Source organism: Pelecanus crispus, chromosome 8 (assembly GCF_030463565.1).
Source record: "Pelecanus crispus isolate bPelCri1 chromosome 8, bPelCri1.pri, whole genome shotgun sequence".
In the NCBI taxonomy this organism is placed as follows: domain Eukaryota; kingdom Metazoa; phylum Chordata; class Aves; order Pelecaniformes; family Pelecanidae; genus Pelecanus; species Pelecanus crispus.
The window spans coordinates 19265517-19285373 of NC_134650.1; the positions used below are offsets into that span (position 1 = coordinate 19265517).

The 19857-nt window shown below is 41.7% G+C and overlaps 1 protein-coding gene across 4 annotated transcripts in view; it reads left to right on the forward strand.

Annotated features, from left to right (window-relative positions):
* The window catches only part of KCNIP1 (potassium voltage-gated channel interacting protein 1), a 78550-nt gene that overhangs the window by 40861 nt on the left and 17832 nt on the right, over positions 1-19857 (forward strand). The window contains exons 2-3 of one of the 4 annotated variants that reach the window (XM_075714830.1): positions 3853-3858; positions 18048-18172. In XM_075714830.1, the coding sequence (XP_075570945.1) occupies positions 18071-18172 (102 nt within the window). In that variant the 5' untranslated portion in view covers positions 3853-3858; positions 18048-18070. Of the gene's footprint in view, positions 1-3852; positions 3859-8444; positions 8461-18047; positions 18194-19857 lie in introns of those variants that run through there. The other 3 variants (XM_009481436.2, XM_075714829.1, XM_009481362.2) reach the window with 3 other exon arrangements.

Below are 19857 nucleotides of genomic sequence, written 5' to 3' on the forward strand. Positions count from 1 at the left end.
TCGTGGCCTTCTATGACAGGGTTACCGCATTGGTAGATAAGGGAAGAGCAACTGACGTCCTCTACCTGGACTTGTGCAAAGTATTTGACACTGTCCTGCACGACATCCATGTCTTTAAATTGGACAGACATGGATTTGATGGATGGACCTCTCAGTGGAAAAGGAATTGGCTGGATGGTCGTACTCAAAGAGTTGTGGTCAATGGCTCAGTGTCCATGTGGAGACCAATAATGAATGGCATTCTTCAGGGGTTGGCACTGGGACCGGCACTGTTTAACATCTTTGTTGGTGACATGGATGGTGGGATTGAGTACACCCTCAGCAAGTTTGCCAGCGACACTAAGCTGTGTGGTATGGTCAACGCGCTGGAGGGAAGGGATGCCAGCCAGAGGGACCTTGACAGGCTTGAAAGGTGGGTCTGTGTGAACATAATGAAGTTCAACAAGGCCAAGTGCAAGGTCCTGCACATGGTTTGGGGCAGTCCCAAGCACATATACAGGCTGGGCAGAGAATGAATTGAGAGCAGCCCTGAGGAGATGGACTTGGGGGTGTTGGTTGATGAAAAGCTCAATGTGACCCGGTAATGTGCACCTGCAGCCCAGAAAGCCAACTGTATCCTGGGCTGCATCAAAAGAGGCAACCAGCAGGTTGAGGGAGGTGATTCTTCCCCTCTACTCCACTCTTGTGAGACCCCACCTGGAATACTGCGTTCAGCTCTGGGGTCCCCAACGTAAGAAGGATATGGATGCATTGGAGTGAATCCAGAGGAGGGCCACGAAGACGATCAGAGGGCTGGAGCACCTCTCCTATGAAGACAGGTTGAGAGAGTTGGGGTTGTTCAGCCTGGAGAAGAGAAGGCTCCGGAGAGACCTTATAGCAGGCTTCCAGTATCTGAAAGGGGCCTACAAGAAAGCTGGAGAGGGACTTTTTACAAGGACATGTAGGGATAAGACAAGGGGTAACGACTTTAAACTGAGAGAGGGTAGATTTAGATTAGATGTAAGGAAGAAATTCTTCACTATGAGGGTGGTGAGGCACTGGAACAGGTTGCCCAGAGAAGTGGTGGATGCTCCATCCCTGGAAGTGTTCAAGGCCAGGTTGGATGGGGCTTTGAGCAACCTGGTCTAGTGGAAGGTGTCCCTGCCTATGGCAGGGGGGTTGAACTAGATGATCTTTAAGGTCCCTTCTGACCCAAACCATTCTATGATAGCTGTTCCCTGGGGTTCACTGTGCTTTTCTCAGGCAGTATGGTAGACTAAATGATTTCTACTCTTCACTAGCTGGGTTTTTTCCTGTTGTACAGCCCTGAGGCCAGCTCTTTTCTGTGATTACACTTTTCCACGTGGCTGATTCATGGCTCTTGTTATAAAGTCTTGTGATGGAGCATGGCATGGAAGGTGTCTGCTTCCCTGGTTGGGAAGCCACATGTCCACTTTTCTGAATAAGGTAACGGATGTGTAGACATGTGCATACAACACCAACCATATTAAACCTGGTTTGTTATACTAGTGCTAGAGTCAAAGAAAGCTTGGCAGCATGTACTGCTAGTAGCTCTGGGAATATGGTGAAAGAATTTGGTGCACCTCCTTCAGACAAGTCACTGTTTTTTACCTTTATTTAATCAAATGCATGCTTGCCATCAGTTCTCCCTGTTGGTCATCGCTTAGCCTCATCACTCTGTTACTCTTGGCTGCATTCATTAGATTGCTCTTTGAAGTATTTGGAATGGTTTAGAAGCAAATTCTTTAAGCACTGCCTAAATATCAACATAGAAAAAAATTCAAGTCTTGGGAGAGTCCTTGCTGTAACTGGAATGGAGCTTTGTCTTATGCAACAGCGCACAACCAAAGTACGAAGTCAGACCCATTTGTAACAAGGGAGATGCATTAACTGAGTGCTGATGAAGTTGAGGGGACTTGCGTGGAGCGCTGGGAAAGCATGTCTGGATGTGTAAACATTATGATCCCTATTTTACTGATGAGTAAATTGCCTTTACTCCTTCCTGTTCTGCTGGAGAGCTACTGAGGTGTAATTCATCTCTATGGCAGGGCTGGAAATGGATTCATAAGCAGCTGAATGCTGTGAAACAGCACTCCTGGTTGTAATGCATTATCGTGAGCAAATAACACTGCTGATGCTATTGATGATCATAACTTGGAGGTTGAAAGAAGCTATCAGTGCTACCAAGTAAGATAGCTTTTAGGTTGCATTGCAATTCGTGTTAGACATTCATCTTTTTGAATACCTGGGCTCTGCGGTCCAAGTTCTGCTAAGGATGTAAGAACTAATGTACATAAACTGTTTTGTGTTTCCAGAAAAATCCTGCAAATTCTGCAAAATTCCTCTTTCAGGGGAATGATACATTCTAATGTTTGTTTCTTTGATTCCCCTAAAGGGAAATGACTTACTGTGAATTCCGCTGTGAATGTGCTGGGAGGATTTTCTTGCTGGGCTTGAGGTTTCCTGCTGCAGGGCATCTGAGGAGCAGAGAGTTGGGGTTTGGGTTGGGTTGGTTTTTGGGGAGGGGTGGGGGTGGGGAATGCTGTCCCCTTGCAATCCTACAGTTTAATTGTAGCCATGACTTACTAAGTGCCACTAAGTGTTTGAAAGGGATTGATTGTGGGTTCTTGTCCTTGAATTAACTCTTCAGACAGGCTTTTTCAGGGCCTCTGTGGATATAAAATTGTGTTTGAGACAAAGTAGAGAATCTCCTCTTCTGTGAAGTTCATTACTGATGGTTGGGAAAAAATTGTACAAACTGGAGTCTGGATTGCTGTCAGGGCAGCTAAAGAATTTCTGGGAAACAGCAGAAAACATTGCAAAACATACAAGCAGTGTTGGTGGTAGTTTGGACACAGCCCTAGGCAATGCCTTTGCCCTGACTCCAGCCCGGACGTGAGCTCTTGAGCGTGATGTGGATGATCTGCAGCACTGAAAACTCTTTTTCCAAAGTGCCTAGTGTGCGTGTACTGCTCTGCACATGGTGTCTGTGCCCCTCAGCACACCCCAGCCTGGCCACCCACTGGAAAAGGTATTCAAGGAGATGTTCCAGGGTTTTAGTGTGGGGATGAGCATGTCTTAACTCCTTAGACACTGCCTAGAGCTGTGTCCAGACTACCACCAACTGAAGAGACTGCAAGCTATATACCCATCACTGAACTAAAATTTTGTGTACTTGGGGGAGATAGCCTTTAATACCCCAACAAAACACACAAAATAGAATTACTTTCAGAATGTGACTCTATGTCAGCCTGAGCTGTCTTTTGTGCAGAGATGTTTGAAGTTGAATTCAAGAAGTGATGCTGAATGTATTCACAATTACATTCTAACATAGTAAAATGGAAAGTGCTGCCAGGTTCTGTGGCCTGTAAAATGTATGTACTGCAGGAAATACATTTGTTTAACAAACAACACAAAAATTACTCCACTGTATAAAAAGTTAGTATGTAAATATTTTTCATTGTTTATTTCTTTTCAGTTCAGAATTGGTGTGTTACCCAATGGCATTTCAATATCCTGTTTCAACGCTAAGTGATGTACTATGTTTCTTACAAAGCACAAAAATAATCGAGAGTACACTTCTGACTTTCCAGTGTGGGTAGTATAACATGAAGCTTTATTTGTGGCACAAATTGCTGTGTTATGACAATGCAGGGAAATGTGGCTTTTTTAAACAGTAAGGAGTAACACTGAGAAATGGGACGTGCTCATACTGTGCTACTCATGAGATCACTCAAAAGTGAGTAAGATTGAAGCGTACAAAAAACCAGGTGGTTCATCCTGAGAGGCTCTTTGTACAAGTCAGGAGAGGTGGGGCAGAGGTGTCTGGTTTAAGCAGGTGACTGTGTCCAGCTCGACGTTACCAGCCAGTGTACCATGTCTGCCTTCAGCAAACATGAAGGTAGTGCTGCTCAGGTCTGTAGAGAGAGAAAGGTTCTTCTCTGTGAGGTGTAGGAGCTGGAGGAGCTCTGCCTGGCAGCCTGCGGCAACAAGAGCCTTTACTGCTTCCAGTGCTGCAGCAAGCATGCAGCTTGTCCCCCACTGCCACTAGGCAGGTACTGAGATCTTTTTCTTTCTTTTTTTTTATCTTCGCCCTTCCCCCTCCCCCCAACTACTCAAAGAAGCAGCAGATCACATAATTTGAGGAAGTTTTTCAACTGACCTAGCTAGACCCTCCCAAGGGCAAAGAAGGTCCTGTTTCTAGGCTTTTACTCGCCTCCTTCATAACGGATGTGACACAACTGCAGGACAGTAGTTTTTCCACTGGCTCTGTTATGTTCACGAAACAAATGTATTTCTCCCTGAGGTCAGGGAGGTTGTGTTGGGGCTCCTGTAACTGAGAAAAAAATGGAAAAATGTCCTGGACCCATTCCCTCAGTATGTGTGGCAGTGAGGGATTTGTGCATAAGCCACTTTATATCTATTCTATTGAATTCCTTTAAATTCATTCTAAAGCAATTAGTCTGGTTTTGAGTCCAAAAAACCTGCCTTCTGATTTTGAAAGCCTTCTTGATAAACAAGAGACTTAGGCAGATGTACCTCTGGCCAGCTCAATCAATGTCCCATCACACCCTACAGCACTCTAGTACTCTGGTTTCCTACAAGGAGGACAAAAAGGAACATTGTACCAGAGCTCTGCTCTACAACAGGATTGGGGTTTGCATTGAAATAAAGACTATCATCTGCCATGTTTGTTTTCTCAGATAATAGGAACGAAGTCAAACACTAATGTTGGGGTGTGTAATGGCTTCGTGGCTGGCACAATTGGAACAACATAAAATCCACTGTTGTTCCGATAGTTTCTGAACTTTCAGAGGATTGGGCATGGGCACAGATAAAAAATGCTGCCATGCAGACGTTGCAAGGGAAATGTAACCATCTTATTAGCATGTCACTGCTGAAACAGGATGATGCGGCTGCAAATTCAATCCTTCTTTTCTCCATTCTTTTTATCTCTGCTTCCTGCATCTTATTTTGGTACCTGCAAGGTTTGTGTTTGGTTTACCTTCATCTTTCTTTAGGCTACAAAGGAAAGAAAATATTTTAAGTCAAATTACATTGAAAAATGCAACTGGATTTATACGGTTTAAGTAGAGTCTTATATTGTGTTCCCTGCTACAGTTCTATTGCAGCTCACCCTGGTCAGGCACAATTGGGCAGCCCCATTTCACACACACAGCCCTGATGGTTTAGTTATGGCATTACCTGCTGTTTGTAAACAAACAACTAGCATGTTAGAAATAATCCTCAAAAACGATGAACTGAGCTTCTGCCAATTTCTTTTCTTTGTTCTGTAGTTGCTCAGAAATTGCTCTATTTTGCTGCCCAGACAGTAATCCATAACCTGGAGGTTTCTTTTTTTTTTTTTTTCAGGGCGGGGGGGGCAGGGGAGAGAGAATTATAAGACTCCTCTTGGAAGAGATGACAGATAATCAAGTCCTTGGTAACTGCTTCTGCACGTTTTAGGAAGAGGTTTTATAACTGGTGGTAGCAACCTCATAGTTTATTCTATTTGTACTATTCAGTGTGCTAAGTAGACATAAGCATATGAATTTGAGATGATGATTAAGAATTTTTCTGTTGAGCTTATTGAAAAGTGCCATTTTTCAAAAAAAGAAAAATTCAGTGTTGAAACAAAAATATAGACTGTGAACCAAAAACTTAGTTCTGATTTTAATAATCTGGAAGGGAATTAATTTTCAACTGAACATTGAAAGCTGATTCTGTGAAGTTTTTCATAGAAAGAAGAAAAATATATTTTTTTTTCTATTTGTCTTTTTTAAGGGCTTTTTTCCTATCTCTGCAAAGAGGAAGAAAAAACATTGTTTATATCCAGAAGGTATTACCTACAGTCTAAAGTTTTGATAACCCAGAAGGTTACCCAATACAGAAAAAATAGGTCATCTTTATCTTTTTTTTTTCCCCCAGCACATCTATTGTCTTCCTGTTATCTGTTAATCAGCTCTGATGCATCTTCATGTTTTTAAGCCCAATATTTACACTGGGACCTCTCCATTTATTCTGGCTCTTTTTATTCATTGATTTCATCCTTACTAAATCAAGACACTATTACCATGCTTTCTCTAATGACTGTATTTACATTTCTTTGTTCTCATCAATGGAAATTAGGTTGCAGCTAGTGTTAACATGAAAATTTAGAACTATGCTTATTAGACCTGAAGGGAGAGATTTTTCTTTCCTGTCCCCAGGATACCCTGCAAATCAGGATTTCCCTGACAGTGGGTGATTTCATGGCTAATGGTTCAACACCTTTTGCTTCAGCAGATATTCGGAGCCTCTTTAAGCAACCTGGTCATTCTTTTTATTTATTGCTAACCTATCTTGGTGGATTGAGAAAATTAAAAAGTCTTGTGATTACAGTGCATGTGGTACAGCAGAGTTTATTAAATTTTACTAACTGTTTTTATATGCTTTCAGTTAAGGTCCTAGTATATACTGCTCTGTCTCTAGTATGTGTTGTGGTCTATGTGCATAATTTAAGTCCATGGTTTGTTGTAGGCACTTTGCTTTTGAAAACAGCTTCTCTTGGAAGTATTCTTGAAGTTTCAGTTCAAAAGGGGAAAGTGTGGAGGTTTCTGTAGTTGCTAATTTATGAATGATATCCCTGTGAGTAGTCAGTCATTCAGCATTCAGTTCTGGTTTTGATCATCTCACATGATTGTCCTTGGTATCACCATCGCTCTTGCACTGCAGCAGCCAACCGGAGCATCTGCTGTGGTTTTCTTGTGTTGGTCTTGGGTTTTCCTTGAATTGTTCCTTTCTCAGGTTGAGAACAGCTGAGCCAGAGGTAGCGAAGCCAAGCACCACAACTCAGCAGTACTACCCAACCAGGCATTTTGTCAGCATGTAGGTAATGCTGTTGGGAAGCCATGTTCTGATATTTACTTCTGCCAGTTTTGTGTGTGGTCAGATACGTTAGTAAATTCTCTAAAGCAGAGTACATTCTCTCTGTTCCTGCACTGGTTTAACATCCCATCCCAAAGATCCATCAAGAGCAAGCTAAATTTACTAAACAGTAAAAGCTCGGAGTGACAGTAATGAAGTGAGGTTCAGCCCCTTCCAACAGCTTAATGCTGTTGCTGTGTATCAGTCACATTCTCCAACATGCCAGAAGGAAAATGCATGTTCACTTCTGAACTTTTTCTTTTCCTTTTTTTCCTATTTAAGGGGAAAGTATTGAGCATGAAGTTTGTTTAAATGGCTTTAAAGCATTCATGGTGGAGTTTCTTGGCCTTAAGTTTTCAGGTACAGGCCCTGAGTTGGTCACAGCTTGCTCAGGGGCACCGTGGGGTTTTGCAGAGATGGGCTGCTGCAAGATTTAGCTGGAGAGCAAGGTCTCGGGGCTCTGTCTACCCACAGAAAAACAATGACTGATGCAGCACATGCAGTGTGAGCTCAGACAGTCTTCATACACTGCTTTTCCTGCAACCCCACAGCAGTGAGAATTGCTTGGTTTTGGTGCCTACTTGATCCTAGTGTCCATTTGGGGCATATAGATGTACCATCTGTGGGACAAAACCTGATGGCTGGTGAGTGAGGAAACCAGGTGGGCTCACTGGTGCTTCCCAGGCAGCAGCAGCAGGAGGTGAGATACTGTAGAGCCGATAAGAGTGGTCAGAAGGTGTTTAGGAAGGTTTGGGCAGCAGGAGCTGCAGATGGTAATATTCTGCCCAAAACTCTTGTGCCTTTTGCAGGTTATTGCAGATCATATTGTGTACCCAATTCTCCAGTAAAAAGAAATGGATGCCATGAGAAGCCATATACATATCTTTAAAATTTTTTTGTTTTTTACTTTTAACCTAATTTACTAATGAAATTTCCTCCCAGGGGACGTGAACATAGTACAGACTGACCATGTTGCAAGTGAAGTGACTGCAAAGAGCACCATTTAGAGTCTTCCAGACCACCTCAGACTTCTTCACCCTTACTAATCACTTTTTTTCATTTCTACAGCTGTTAAAGAGCTAAGCTGTGGAGAGGAAGCAGAAGGCTGTGGGACCCTCTTGCTGCCCCTCAGCAGACTTCAAAAATTGCATGCAAAGTCCTCCTTACCCCTTACCAGAGTTGTTAGGATGACTGCTGCATTGCTGTCTTGCTGTATGCATGGATGCTTGCATGGGTGCATGACTGCATGCATGCTTCCCTTCACATGCTGCCCCGAGTTTCATGGTCATGCAGGGGACAGCAAGCTCTGACTTCCTTTCCTGTCCCTTGGGGTAAGTGAAAGAGGCAATTCAGAAAAAAGAAGTATAAAATACACCTGGAAACAATCTTACAGTCACTGGGAAAGGGGACCCCATGGCACTTGCAGAACCTATCCAATGTCACCTTAAAATTAAAAAAACCCCAAAGTTGTGTATGGTTGTCACTTTCTTTTTGTTAAATTTTTTTCTTACTTTTTTCTAGACCCCGCCCGATGGTTTTACGTGTATCAGAGAGGTAAAATTTAAACTAGTTTGACTCTACCGGTCATAGAATTTTTGTAGCAAAAGTTTTCTTAAGCCAGGGAACAGGTTCCCCCCTGGTTGAGTTTATTTCCACACTGGCAGCAAACAAAATTATAGGTACTTGAAAATTGCCCCGTTCCTGGGTAAGGCTGCAACCTAGGGAGCATCCGAGTCCCCTCTGATGGAGGTTGAGCTTCCATGCAACCTCCAAGTCCTTCTGTTTGTGCAGTGCTCTATTGCATGACGTGCTAAGTCAAGTACTTAGCAGTTCAGGTACTCTCCATGTGAAGTTAGATGGTATCAGTGGGAATTTTCCAAAAATCATCAGTGAAGCAATTTTCTAACCCTTCTAGTGAGGTTTATTTGCAAATTCACTGTTGAACATCTGCTTGGAGGAAAGCACTTGTCCCAAAAGCACATTTTCTGCAGCATCCCCATGGAAAAGCAGAGAAGCACCCAGCAATCTTTCAGTGGATGTCCACCCATTTCGACAAGTTGTTCCCTTATAAATGTTACTACAGACAGGTGGGAATGTGCAAGGAAAATAGAAAAGAAAATGCTGTCCCAAGTAAAGTCCAGTGCACTGGAAGGACACCCTGCTGTCTCATATCCTGGGAATGGCCAAAGCAATGCTATTTGTAATGATGAGTAGAGTTAATAAGTGTCTGCAGAAACATTTAAAGTCAAATTTGACATTGTGTAGTTCATGTTCAAATCGTTTTACAATGTTAGTTGTGTGCCAGAAATAGATTTTGGAGGTACCTGTGGCCTCAGACTATTCCTGCACCTCCTTTTTCAGAGTATAACCTTATTCCAGTTTCCCTATGTACAACTGTGAAACTAATTAAAGTAGTATAGCGGCAGAGGAAAGTATTTATACATGACCTTTTGCATAGATCATTGCAAGGATTAACCAAGAAATATTAAAATTCTATTGTATTTTTTTAATCTCGGAATTTTATTCAGTGTTGGGTTTTCGTGTAGCTTTTCTCTGCAACTGGTGGTGTTCTCAGTTCTCAGAGGCGAAACACCTTTGTTAAGCTTGACTGTTTATGTAATTAATTTGATGTTTCAGATTTAGTGGTGAACATAGAGCTGAATGAGTCAAAGAATCATTTCAGGAAAAGGGACTGTATAAGGAGACATCAATTCCTTATTGTTTTATTGGCTGGAGAGTCCCTTTGGTTTGGAAATTGATCTCTCCAGCCAGGCAATTATATTAATAAATAATAAAAATAATTTATTAATAAAGGGCTGTTCAAGTTCAATTAAATGTGTCAAAAGCGGTGTTCCCCAGGACTCAGTTTTGGGGCCAGTCTTGTTTAACACCTTTCTCAACGATCTGAATGAGGGGATTGAGTGTGCCCTCAGTAAGTTTACAGATGACACCAAATTGGGTGGGAGTGTTGATCTGCTCGAGGGTAGGATGGCCGTGCAGAGGGATCTGGACAGGCCAGATTGATGGGCTGAGGCCAATTGTACAAGATTCAACAAGGCAAAGTCCCGGGTCCTGCACTTGGGTCACAACAACCCCATGCAATGCTACAGGCTTGGGGAAGAGTGGCTGGAAAGCTGGCTGGCCGAAAAGGAGCTGGGGGTGTTGGTTGACAGCTGGCTGAACATGAGCCATCAGTGTGCCCAGGTGGCCAAGAAGGCCAACAGCATCCTGGCTTGTATCAGGAATAGTGTGGCCAGCAGGAGCAGGGAGGTGATTGTCCCCCTGTACTTGGCGCTGGTGAGGCCACACCTGGAATACTGTGTCCAGTTTTGGGGCCCTCACTACAAGAAGGACATTGAGGTGCTGGAGCTTGTCCAGAGAAGGGCAACAAAGCTGGTAAAGGGTCTGGAGCACAGGCCTTATGAGGAGCGGCTGAGGGAACCGGGGTTGTTTAGCCTGCAGAAGAGGCTGAGGGGAGACCTTATCGCTCTCTACAACTACCTGAAAGAAGGCTGTAGTGAGGTGGGTGTTGGGCTCTTCTCCCATGTAGTTAGCGATCGGATGAGAGAAAATGGGCTCAAGCTGCACCAGGGGAGCTTTATATTGGATATTAGGAAAAATTTCTTCACAGAAGGAGTAGTCAAGCATTGGAACAGGCTGCCCAGAGACGTGGTGGAGTCACCATCCCTGAAGTGTTCAAAAATGGGTAGATATGGCACTTTGGGAGATGGTTTAGTGGGCATGGTGGTGTTGGGTTGATGGTTGGACTGATGATCTTAGAGGTCCTTTCGAACCTTAATGATTCCTGGTTTTTTCTTTCATTAAAGAATAATCCAGCCACCAAGCCAGGAAACATGAAATTAATTATTAGTCTACCCTTAATTGGTTTAGTGGTGGACTTGGTAATGTTAGGTTAATGGTTGGACTTGATGATCTTAAAGGTCTTTTCCAACCTGAACAATTCTGTGATTCTGTTCTATGTTTCTACAGTTATTATTTGCTACTTCAGTAGGTATCAGTGCCATTGATGTTTGCCATGAGCCGATTTTAGTTAACCCTTTTTTAGGATTCACAGATGTGCAGATACATGTTTTTAAGTTCTATCTGAGCTGTCATTCTGGGAAGGTCAGTAGGAACAAGCCCACAGTATTCTCGTTATCTGCTCTGTTAGTTTTGTTGATTTGTATTTGCCAGATGGGGTCACTTAAAGGCTAACACTTAGGTTTGTCTTGGTGGAAGTGCATGGAACTGCACAGAAATATTTTGACTGTTCCACATAGTGGAGCTGTACTTGGTAGCTGCCTTTGCCCAGGGATCTGGAACCACAGACCTCAAAGGACTTCACAAAAGCAGCTTTCCTGCAGCTCCTGCTTACACCAGTGGTGGGAACGCTGAAGCCAACGTGCAGGGTCTGCATCAGTAATACATCTCTCGCCTGACTCCCATTCCCATAACTTTCTGCTGTAATGAGCATTTATGGACTCAGGCCTTTAGTTATTTCTCTTCATGAAATTTTCAAATATTTGCAATTGGTTTCCCACAGGCAGGATCTATTTCCTATGAGCTCTGGCCAAGCAAGTATTCTGTCTGGAGATTAATTTCAAAGATGTTGTGGGTAAACTAGAGTTAATTTTTTCTTCAGGTCCTTGCTCCTAAAATATAGCTAATGTTTTTTTAATAAAAATAAGATGCAGTCTAATAATTCTTGTGCATAATTTAATCCTCTTCTGCTGTATTTGTAAAATTACCCATTTCATCTAGTTCTTGTCAGTTTTACAATTAACACCGGGCACATTAGCTGTATTTCATATCTTGATTTTTTTTCTTTAACAAAAAGTGAATTTATTATAAGCAACATGTTTTAAAAATCCTCCCATTAGCCATGGAGCCTGGCATTACAGAGTTTCGCCTTGCAGCCTTTGGAAGCAGGGGACAGGGTCATTTGCATTTTTATTAAATCATCATTTACACCCTCCCTTTAAACTATGTTTTAGGCCTTGGGTTGTCCTTGGCCAGCCCTAGCGATATAATGGGGCATCACTATATCTCATTTGCCGGGCACATAGGTTGGAAATGCTGCAGTATTTTAGGTGGTCACTGTGGGAAAGGTGTTTAATGTTTCTTGTGTTTCACAAGTCAGTTTGGCCCAGCGAAACCAACCCCATGCTTTTGTGCAAGATGTTGCTTGTGTAGAGGCAGCTGCCAGCAAGAGGAAGGATGGGCAGGTTAATAAATTTGGGCCCGACGGCCGTTCAAAACCAGAGCCGAGAAAGCAGCTGGTAAATAACACACAATTGTTTCCTATTTTATGGTACACAAATACAACTTTGGCATTGTCTGTGACCAACTTAATCTGTTCCACTTCTGCGGAAAGGATTGTTGGATCTGAAGAATACTGATTAGGTGTTTTTATATGGGAACAGGTCACTAAAGTGAATACTAGAAAATGTACTGTCAACAGAGGATTTGAGGACTCTACTTCTGTGCTGTCTGTGGCACATCGTCTGCCCTCTGCTGATAGTGCTGGCAAGTTATTGACTGGGTCTCTAATGGGTGTTGCACATTTACGAACTTGTTTTGGGCAGCGCCTTAGTTTTTGTAGCTGTCCTGGATGTGCGTTATGTTATCTGTGTATTTTTAAGGTAAATTGACAATGAAACAATGTTTTCCATAACATGGCAGATAAATGTGCCTGTGTCCGATGGGATGGAAAGATCTGAAGAAGTGAAATATTGGAGCAGGTTTTTTTCCTTCAAAATAAGTAGATTTCTTGTCTTTACCATGGGTAGGGGAAGGACTGAGTCACTCTGCCTGGTTCTGTGATGGAGAGAAGTACCCAGCTGTGGTTGACAATCTGTTTTCCTCAATGATGAAACAATTTTGTCCATAGGCACGTAGGTGTACAAGACAGCTTTTACATGAATAGGCTTAAATTTTTCCAGTTTATCACTTGGAGAAATGCAAATTCTCTTCAGCAAAGTTTACAGCAGTGAAACACAGGGCCATTTGCAGGCAGTCTAAGTGTGGAAATCTTCAAATTGTAAAGATAACAAAAAGTAAAATTAGAAGAAATATGAAAGGATGTATAAACCAAGCCTCGTTAAGTAATTTCCAAAGTGTATTCAGCTAAAATATTGATCTACTCTAATGAAAATCATTCTCTGCTCCTGAACAAGCAGTAGAGAAATGAAATACAGTATCTTTCATTAGCAACAATCTGTAAAATATGCATGTGCATGCAAGTATGTCAGGATTATTTTTCTTTGTAAAGTGAAGCCACTGTTTATTTTGTCTGATATACAAAATGTGCCTATCCTATGGGCTGAGCAAGTAGAGATGATGTTTTGCACAAAAATGCAAAATCAAGTCATTATTATAATCTGGACCTACTTTGGAGTAAGATTACCATAGGTGCTTCTACCAGACCCAGACTTCATACCCTGCTATTAAAGCAGCCATAAAAATATGGCCAGAGGCAAATTCTAAATCAGAAAGTGCTACTTCCCATTCTTCCAGTTTTAAACACATTGCAAAAAACCAGCTAAGCAAATGGACAAGCGTGTTCTGCTCCAGCTGAACAGTGCACATGATCTTCAGCCTAGGACACAACTCACTGCAGCTGTCTGGCGTGGAAGGGATTAATCCAGGGATGATTTCAACAAGTGCTGGAGCTAAAAAAAAAAAGAAAATAATTCTCATTTATCAGTACCTGCAAGCAGGAGAAACCTCCTGCTTTAGTTACCGAGTCCACTGAATTGGTAAGCACAGATAACCCAACAAAAAAATTGTGCTTTGAGATCCAGCATAATAAATTTGGACCTATTTGCTAAGGTGCAGTACTCACTAATCAGCTGTATGGTACCCAGACCGTGAGGTGGGTGTCTCCACTGAGCAGGGCAGGGCTTATTTCCAGCTCAAAAGGGATGCTCTAAGCAACATCTGTGTCTCATTTCTGCTGTAGCTGTGTCACCTGAGCTGGGGAGGTGGCCACGTGCATCCCTTGCAGTGTCTGCAGTCAGTTCCTAGGTCTGTTCATACACTTGCAAATTGAAGAAAAAGAAAATTAACTTTAAACCAGTGGCATGCCTGTTTCCTGCACTCAGATCTCTCAGGGTGTTCAGAAAGCTGTAAACAAGGCAAAACTGAGGAAGAACGTGACATTAGATAAAATATCTAAACATCATGCTTTCCTAATAAAACTTTAAATTTGCATGCGTGTATCTATGTATATACACTTCGCTTGTACTCACCACCATGAAGTGAGCTTCAGTTTAATAAAACTGCAGTGTTTATAAATGCAAGGGCTCATATTTCATACAGCGACATCCCTGAAGAGCTGGGAGGGACTGAGCCAGTGTAATAATGAAAATGTAAATAAGAGGAAATACAATATGTATGATAAAAGGCAAGGGTAGATGAGGAAGTGACAATCTCCTTTTTTGCCACTGAGGTTACTGTGTTTAATTTATAGAGAATGGAAGAAAAAGGTTTAAAAGAGCTGACTTAAGAGAAAACACTGAAAGGAAGCAAATAACGACAAAAAAATCTTTGTGGGGGGTGGGGACTATTGAGTTGGAAATGATAGATTTGCACAGAAGAGCAGTTTGTGTCATTAGGTCTCCAGCTACAGATTCCCCCCTGCTCTGAGGTCTGTGCTATGCCGACTGTGGGCGTTCGCCAGGAGGGGAGGAGGGATGAACAGAGATGTTGCTGAAAGGAAATCTTTGAATATGGAATAACAACTGAGAAAAGTTTAAATGTAAATATCTGGCAAACACAAGGGAGGGAATGTTTGATCTGTGAGGCCTATTAATGTGAAGTAGTTACTCCTAAAATAAGTTTTATCTTTTAAAACATAATTATCATGAAACACCACAGAAAATAGCTCTTTGTTGGCAAGTGATAGACAAAATGACCTACTAAGTCATTCTTGTATTTATTTCCCGCAGTGAGACTCCAAGAAATGCCCAGGACTGCTCTTTTGCATCAGCGCATGTTCCACTGAAGGAACAATTTCTACCATTTTTAGAGCGTGTTTACTGGAAAATCACTGGTCTGGTGTCATTTTGAGTGCCCTCTTGGCTAGATCTGAAGCTTCACAAGTTCTTTTGCTAAGTTTCAAAATATTTCCCTTGGGAAAGGAAGAGGAAGCAGATGAAAGGATTAACCCACAGGGAACCATCAGATCCTCTTCAGAGGCGGAGATTAATGCTGGTTCTGGAATAGAGAACAGAAAGAAAAAATAGTGTGTCCCTTAGAAAGGGAAGAATTTTTCATAATTCCCTTTCTGCAGTTTGTTATGAAGAAAAGAAAGAGCCATGTTTGTCAGCATGGGGAATAGAATCAAATCTACAACAATAATCTGGCTTATTTTTAACATAGAAATATCGACACTATGGGACCAAAGCTCATGAACTAATTGTTGGAAAAACCTGTTCTTGCAGGACAAGCTGAAGAAGATGAATTGCAGTCTTTTGAAATAATGATTCACTGAATGAGGCTAGTACTGTCAAAAATATATCATTATTAAATGACAATGTTCATGAAGTAATATTTTATTCAATAATATTTTGAAAAAATAATTCTAAGACCCTGATTTTGGGTGTGCTCACATAAAGGACATCTGGATAAGCCAGAGAACTAAGAGTTTTGAGCTGTATTTGTGCAGATTTTGTTTAAAGCTATGATGGAGCTATAGAGCAAGTTTTCCATGAACGAGACCTTTTTCTTTAATTGGGTTTTAGAATACTAACACAAATTCCAGTAAGTGTTTTGGAAAACTGGTTGCTTGAGAAGTATATGGCAAATAAGATACCCACAAAAAATCAGTCATATCAAAATGCTTTTGCAAAGAGAGTGACTTTTCTCAGCTGGATCTTTCCTGCCTCTGTAGAAACCATGTGAACAGCCACATTGTAGGAACATAAATAAAACCAAGTATGAGAGTAATCGAACAGGCTGGCTTCCCTCACTAGCCTCGCCACTTGCAGGAGGTTGCACAGATTTTTTTTTTCCCTCTCTCTTTCTCATGAATTATATTATAGGTTATAAAGACTAGATGGCCAGTATTTTACACTTCTATTTTACATTGACTGAAGTTCTAAATACCTTTAGAGTGACTCAGTCAATAGGAAATGTCATTGAAAAGCTGGGCATGTTTAACTGGTTACAGAGCAGAGAAAGGCTCAGAGCCTAACTTGCTTATATACTGCACAGCACAAAATGCATGGCTTCCTATGGAAAAATGAAACAACTGTCAAGATCACGTGTAAACTGCTTATTGCATTGGGGGACAGCAGGGAAATGCAGGGGAAGGGTCTGGAGTTACGTGTGTTTCGTAAAGGGTTTTAGGTAACTTATGGTTAACAAAAGGTAAACAAAAAGGTATTTCTATACAATGTATGGATTAGTGATGGGTCTTCCTAACCTGGCTCTGTTCTAAATGGATTTCCTCTCCTTTTTTCAACCACTCATTCCCCTTCCCTCATTTTAAGGAGTTTCTTCCCCACTTTTTTCTCTCTCTACAGCTTCTTCTGCATTCCTTCATTTTGTTGCATGTGTTCTCTTTCAGAGAAAAAGGCTTTTCCCCCTTATTTCACATTATCTGTTCTTTGTCCTGTAGCAGACATCCTTTTCTATCTCCTTTCTTCTAACAGTACCTATAATTTCTAGACTCTTCATTTTCCCTTTGTGTGGAGAAGGTGTCTCCTTCAGGCCTCTTCTGGCCACTTGCCAGCATTCAGTAATTTTTTCTGCATCATAAATGATTGTGATACTCTCCTTTTGTCCCATGCTATTACAGTCTCTTACCTTTATTCCCTTGCTGTCCAAGGGACATTGAGCACAGTATTTAGGCATGTATTTTCACTGATCAAGCCCCAAAAATGAAACTGAAACTCTGGACAGGATTAGGAGGATGGCTCATCCTGAATTCACCAATAGTTCAAACTGATTTCTTAATACTGAAACAATGAACCAATGTTAGTTAACCATTATCACTCAATTATGTGTGTCTTCCCTTAATAACCTTCATATATATGTACAGAATTAATTAACTTATAAAAAGACAGCTTTATTCTAGTCTGTTCTTTCACTGAGCCAGTCTGCTCTGAACTCATGGCTTTCCTCTATTCAGAATGACTCCATTTCCTTGCACATTTCTTGTGAAATCCTTGCCTTTCAACAGGAATTACTATATTATACTTGAGCCCAATAACCTAAAACATTTTTACAGGGCAAAAGTTGTGTGGTTTTGATAATAAGGGGAGTGTTAGCTTTTATGCCCAGCAACTTTTGGATGTAGATGGGATTTTCATGTCAGGTGAAACCTGCATCTGCTCCTCAAAGTTTAAAGAATTTCAAATTGATGTACACTAATGATCTGTATATATATGGGCATTACCTATACTGCTGGGGAAGTGGGCTTGACAGGTAAAAACATGCATCAAAAAAAGAGGTGAGATTATGGTAATACAGGGTGTGGTATGTCTCAACTATTTTTCTTCCTTGTGGGAGAGTGATCTCTTGAATAAAATGCACATGACTATTTTTCATTGCTTATCTGTTTCCCCAAAAAGTCCATGCAAATGCAGGCTGGATTCATTACAGATTCAGCAACTGTGGGCATCATTTGACTTTCTCCTAGGATTAAAGTGACCTTTAGCGTCTCTGTAGCAAGCTTTTTGGTTAGCACACAGAAGTTTCCCTTGCTGTTTACCCTCAGTATAATGTCGTTGTCTAATATGCTTAAGCATGTCTGCTCTCTCACTTATATTTGCACAGCTTTTTTTAAAGCTAGTACTTTGAAAGGCCTATTCCTCCATGCTCTTTCAATATTTAGATAAGACATATCTGGTGTTGCCTTTTGGAGCAATGTTTCTGCTGCCTGCCCTTCTGTTTTCACCACCGGTTTCAGCTTTGTGAATGGAGAGCTAATTGGCAGCCCAGTGAGAAATGTGAGCTATTGCTTTATTCACGTGGCTTTTATTTTGCTTTCAAGAGGTTGAAAACAGTTATACACATCAGTTCTGTTGATGGTTTCTTTTTGTGCTATTGCTCTTGAAATCCAGTCTGTCCTATACATCATGTTAATAGAGCAAAGGTAACAACCAAAATAAATATTTTCCTGTCTTCTCTTTCAGATAAAATTGAAGATGAATTAGAAATGACTACAGTGTGCCATAGACCCGAAGGACTGGAACAGCTTGAAGCACAAACCAATTTCACTAAAAGAGAACTTCAAGTGCTTTACAGAGGATTTAAAAATGTAAGAGCAATACTGAGTCTAGTATGTATCTCCCCACCAGCCTCAACTGCTCAGCTGCATTTTGTATCATTCCCCTGCTAAACATTAGGAGTTTTGTGCTAGATCTCCCCTACCACAGCAAAAATGAGCACAATCTGCCTCTCCATCTAATATTTATGACATCGTAATCTGCCTAAAATTGGGTTTGGGTGAATATTCAGCACATAATATTCTCATTAAATTTGTTCCCCAAATGTCAGTAAGCACACTGCAATTTTCTCAACTGTGCCAGTACTTCAAGGTAACCTGAAAATATTTTTATGGTTACTTATTTAACTCTTGCTGTCAGTTCCTCCTGTTCAAATATGAGTGGTACTGTTTGCTTGTGATTAGCTGCCCAGGGTGGTCTTTTTATCCTTTCTCTAGCTGGAGAAATCTTGCTCTGGTAGTAGGATGTTATTAGAGCACATTAGGACTATAAGGTCCTGCGTAAGTAGGGAATAAGGCTGGAGTGGCAGGAGCCAAAAAGAAATCAAAAGTAAATGGGTATCAAGACTGAGGAGATCAGAGAGAGGCCACAGATTTAGGCGAAAGCAGGAGACATGCCAGTTGGCATGACTGTGTGCACAGAACAGCACCGTGCTCGTCTTTGTGAGCCACCGTTCCAGCCATGCTCTCCCTGGTAGCAGGAGGTCTGTGGCTCTGTGAGCCTCAGCTTTTAGGTCACCTGCTGCTGCCTCTTAGGGACTCATCATAATAAATAGAAACAGATAGGGACTTTTGAGGCTACATGGAGCAGATGTTTTATGGACCTTGAAGAATGAATACTCATTACATGGCTGCCTGAGGGTCTGGATTTAGTCACCCAGGTGGTTCGTGCCAGCTGATGTTTTTATGATGATTAATAGATCAGTATTGAGCTAGCTCAATAAACACAGTGTGGTTTCTAAGTTATCTTGCAGGACAGCTCCAGCATTTCAGCTACTGTCACAGTGAAATGCTGAAATTTCTTGGAAAGTCAAGTCTATCGGGTAAAAACTTGCCAAAAGAAAGCTGAGCTACCTTGAATACAGGCAGTGTTGAGGGAAACCTGCTGCATATTGAGAAGGGCCTTTCTTTTTGACAGATTCTTGAAATGTATACTTGACTTCTCCAAGGAGGCTGGTGGTTTTATCCTTTATTTCACAGCTCACCTAAGCTGGTCAAGGCATAGCTCAGCTTTCTGTATTTTTCTGTTTGGTGCGTGTGTTGTATTTGTACAGCCTTTGCTGCACATAGGAGGTCATTTCATGTGTGAAGTTTTCTAACCACTGAGGCCTGATATTCTGAAACCTCTTCATGCTTTGGGCAGTCAGCAAGAAATCATATGGCTTTTAAGACAGAGCTTGACAAGTTAAGGTACAGTATAATATGACATGACTGCCTACAGCGGGAGAGTTCTTAACCGCTGTGTTTTGCTAAGATTTCTGAAATGCCTTCTGTATTGCTGTGCTTGGTGGGACTCCTGCGTAGGACACCACTGCTCCTTGCTGAGAGGAGGAGCTGGCTGTGCCAGCAGCTACAATGCAAAACAGAGAGGCAGCCTTGCAATGTTCTCGGCAGATCTGCCATTTACCTCTTGCCCCTCCCAATTTTGCTATTGCTTTGCAGTACCTCCCAGGGCAAGAATAACGATAGACAAGTGTATTTACCTTGTGACCTAAACC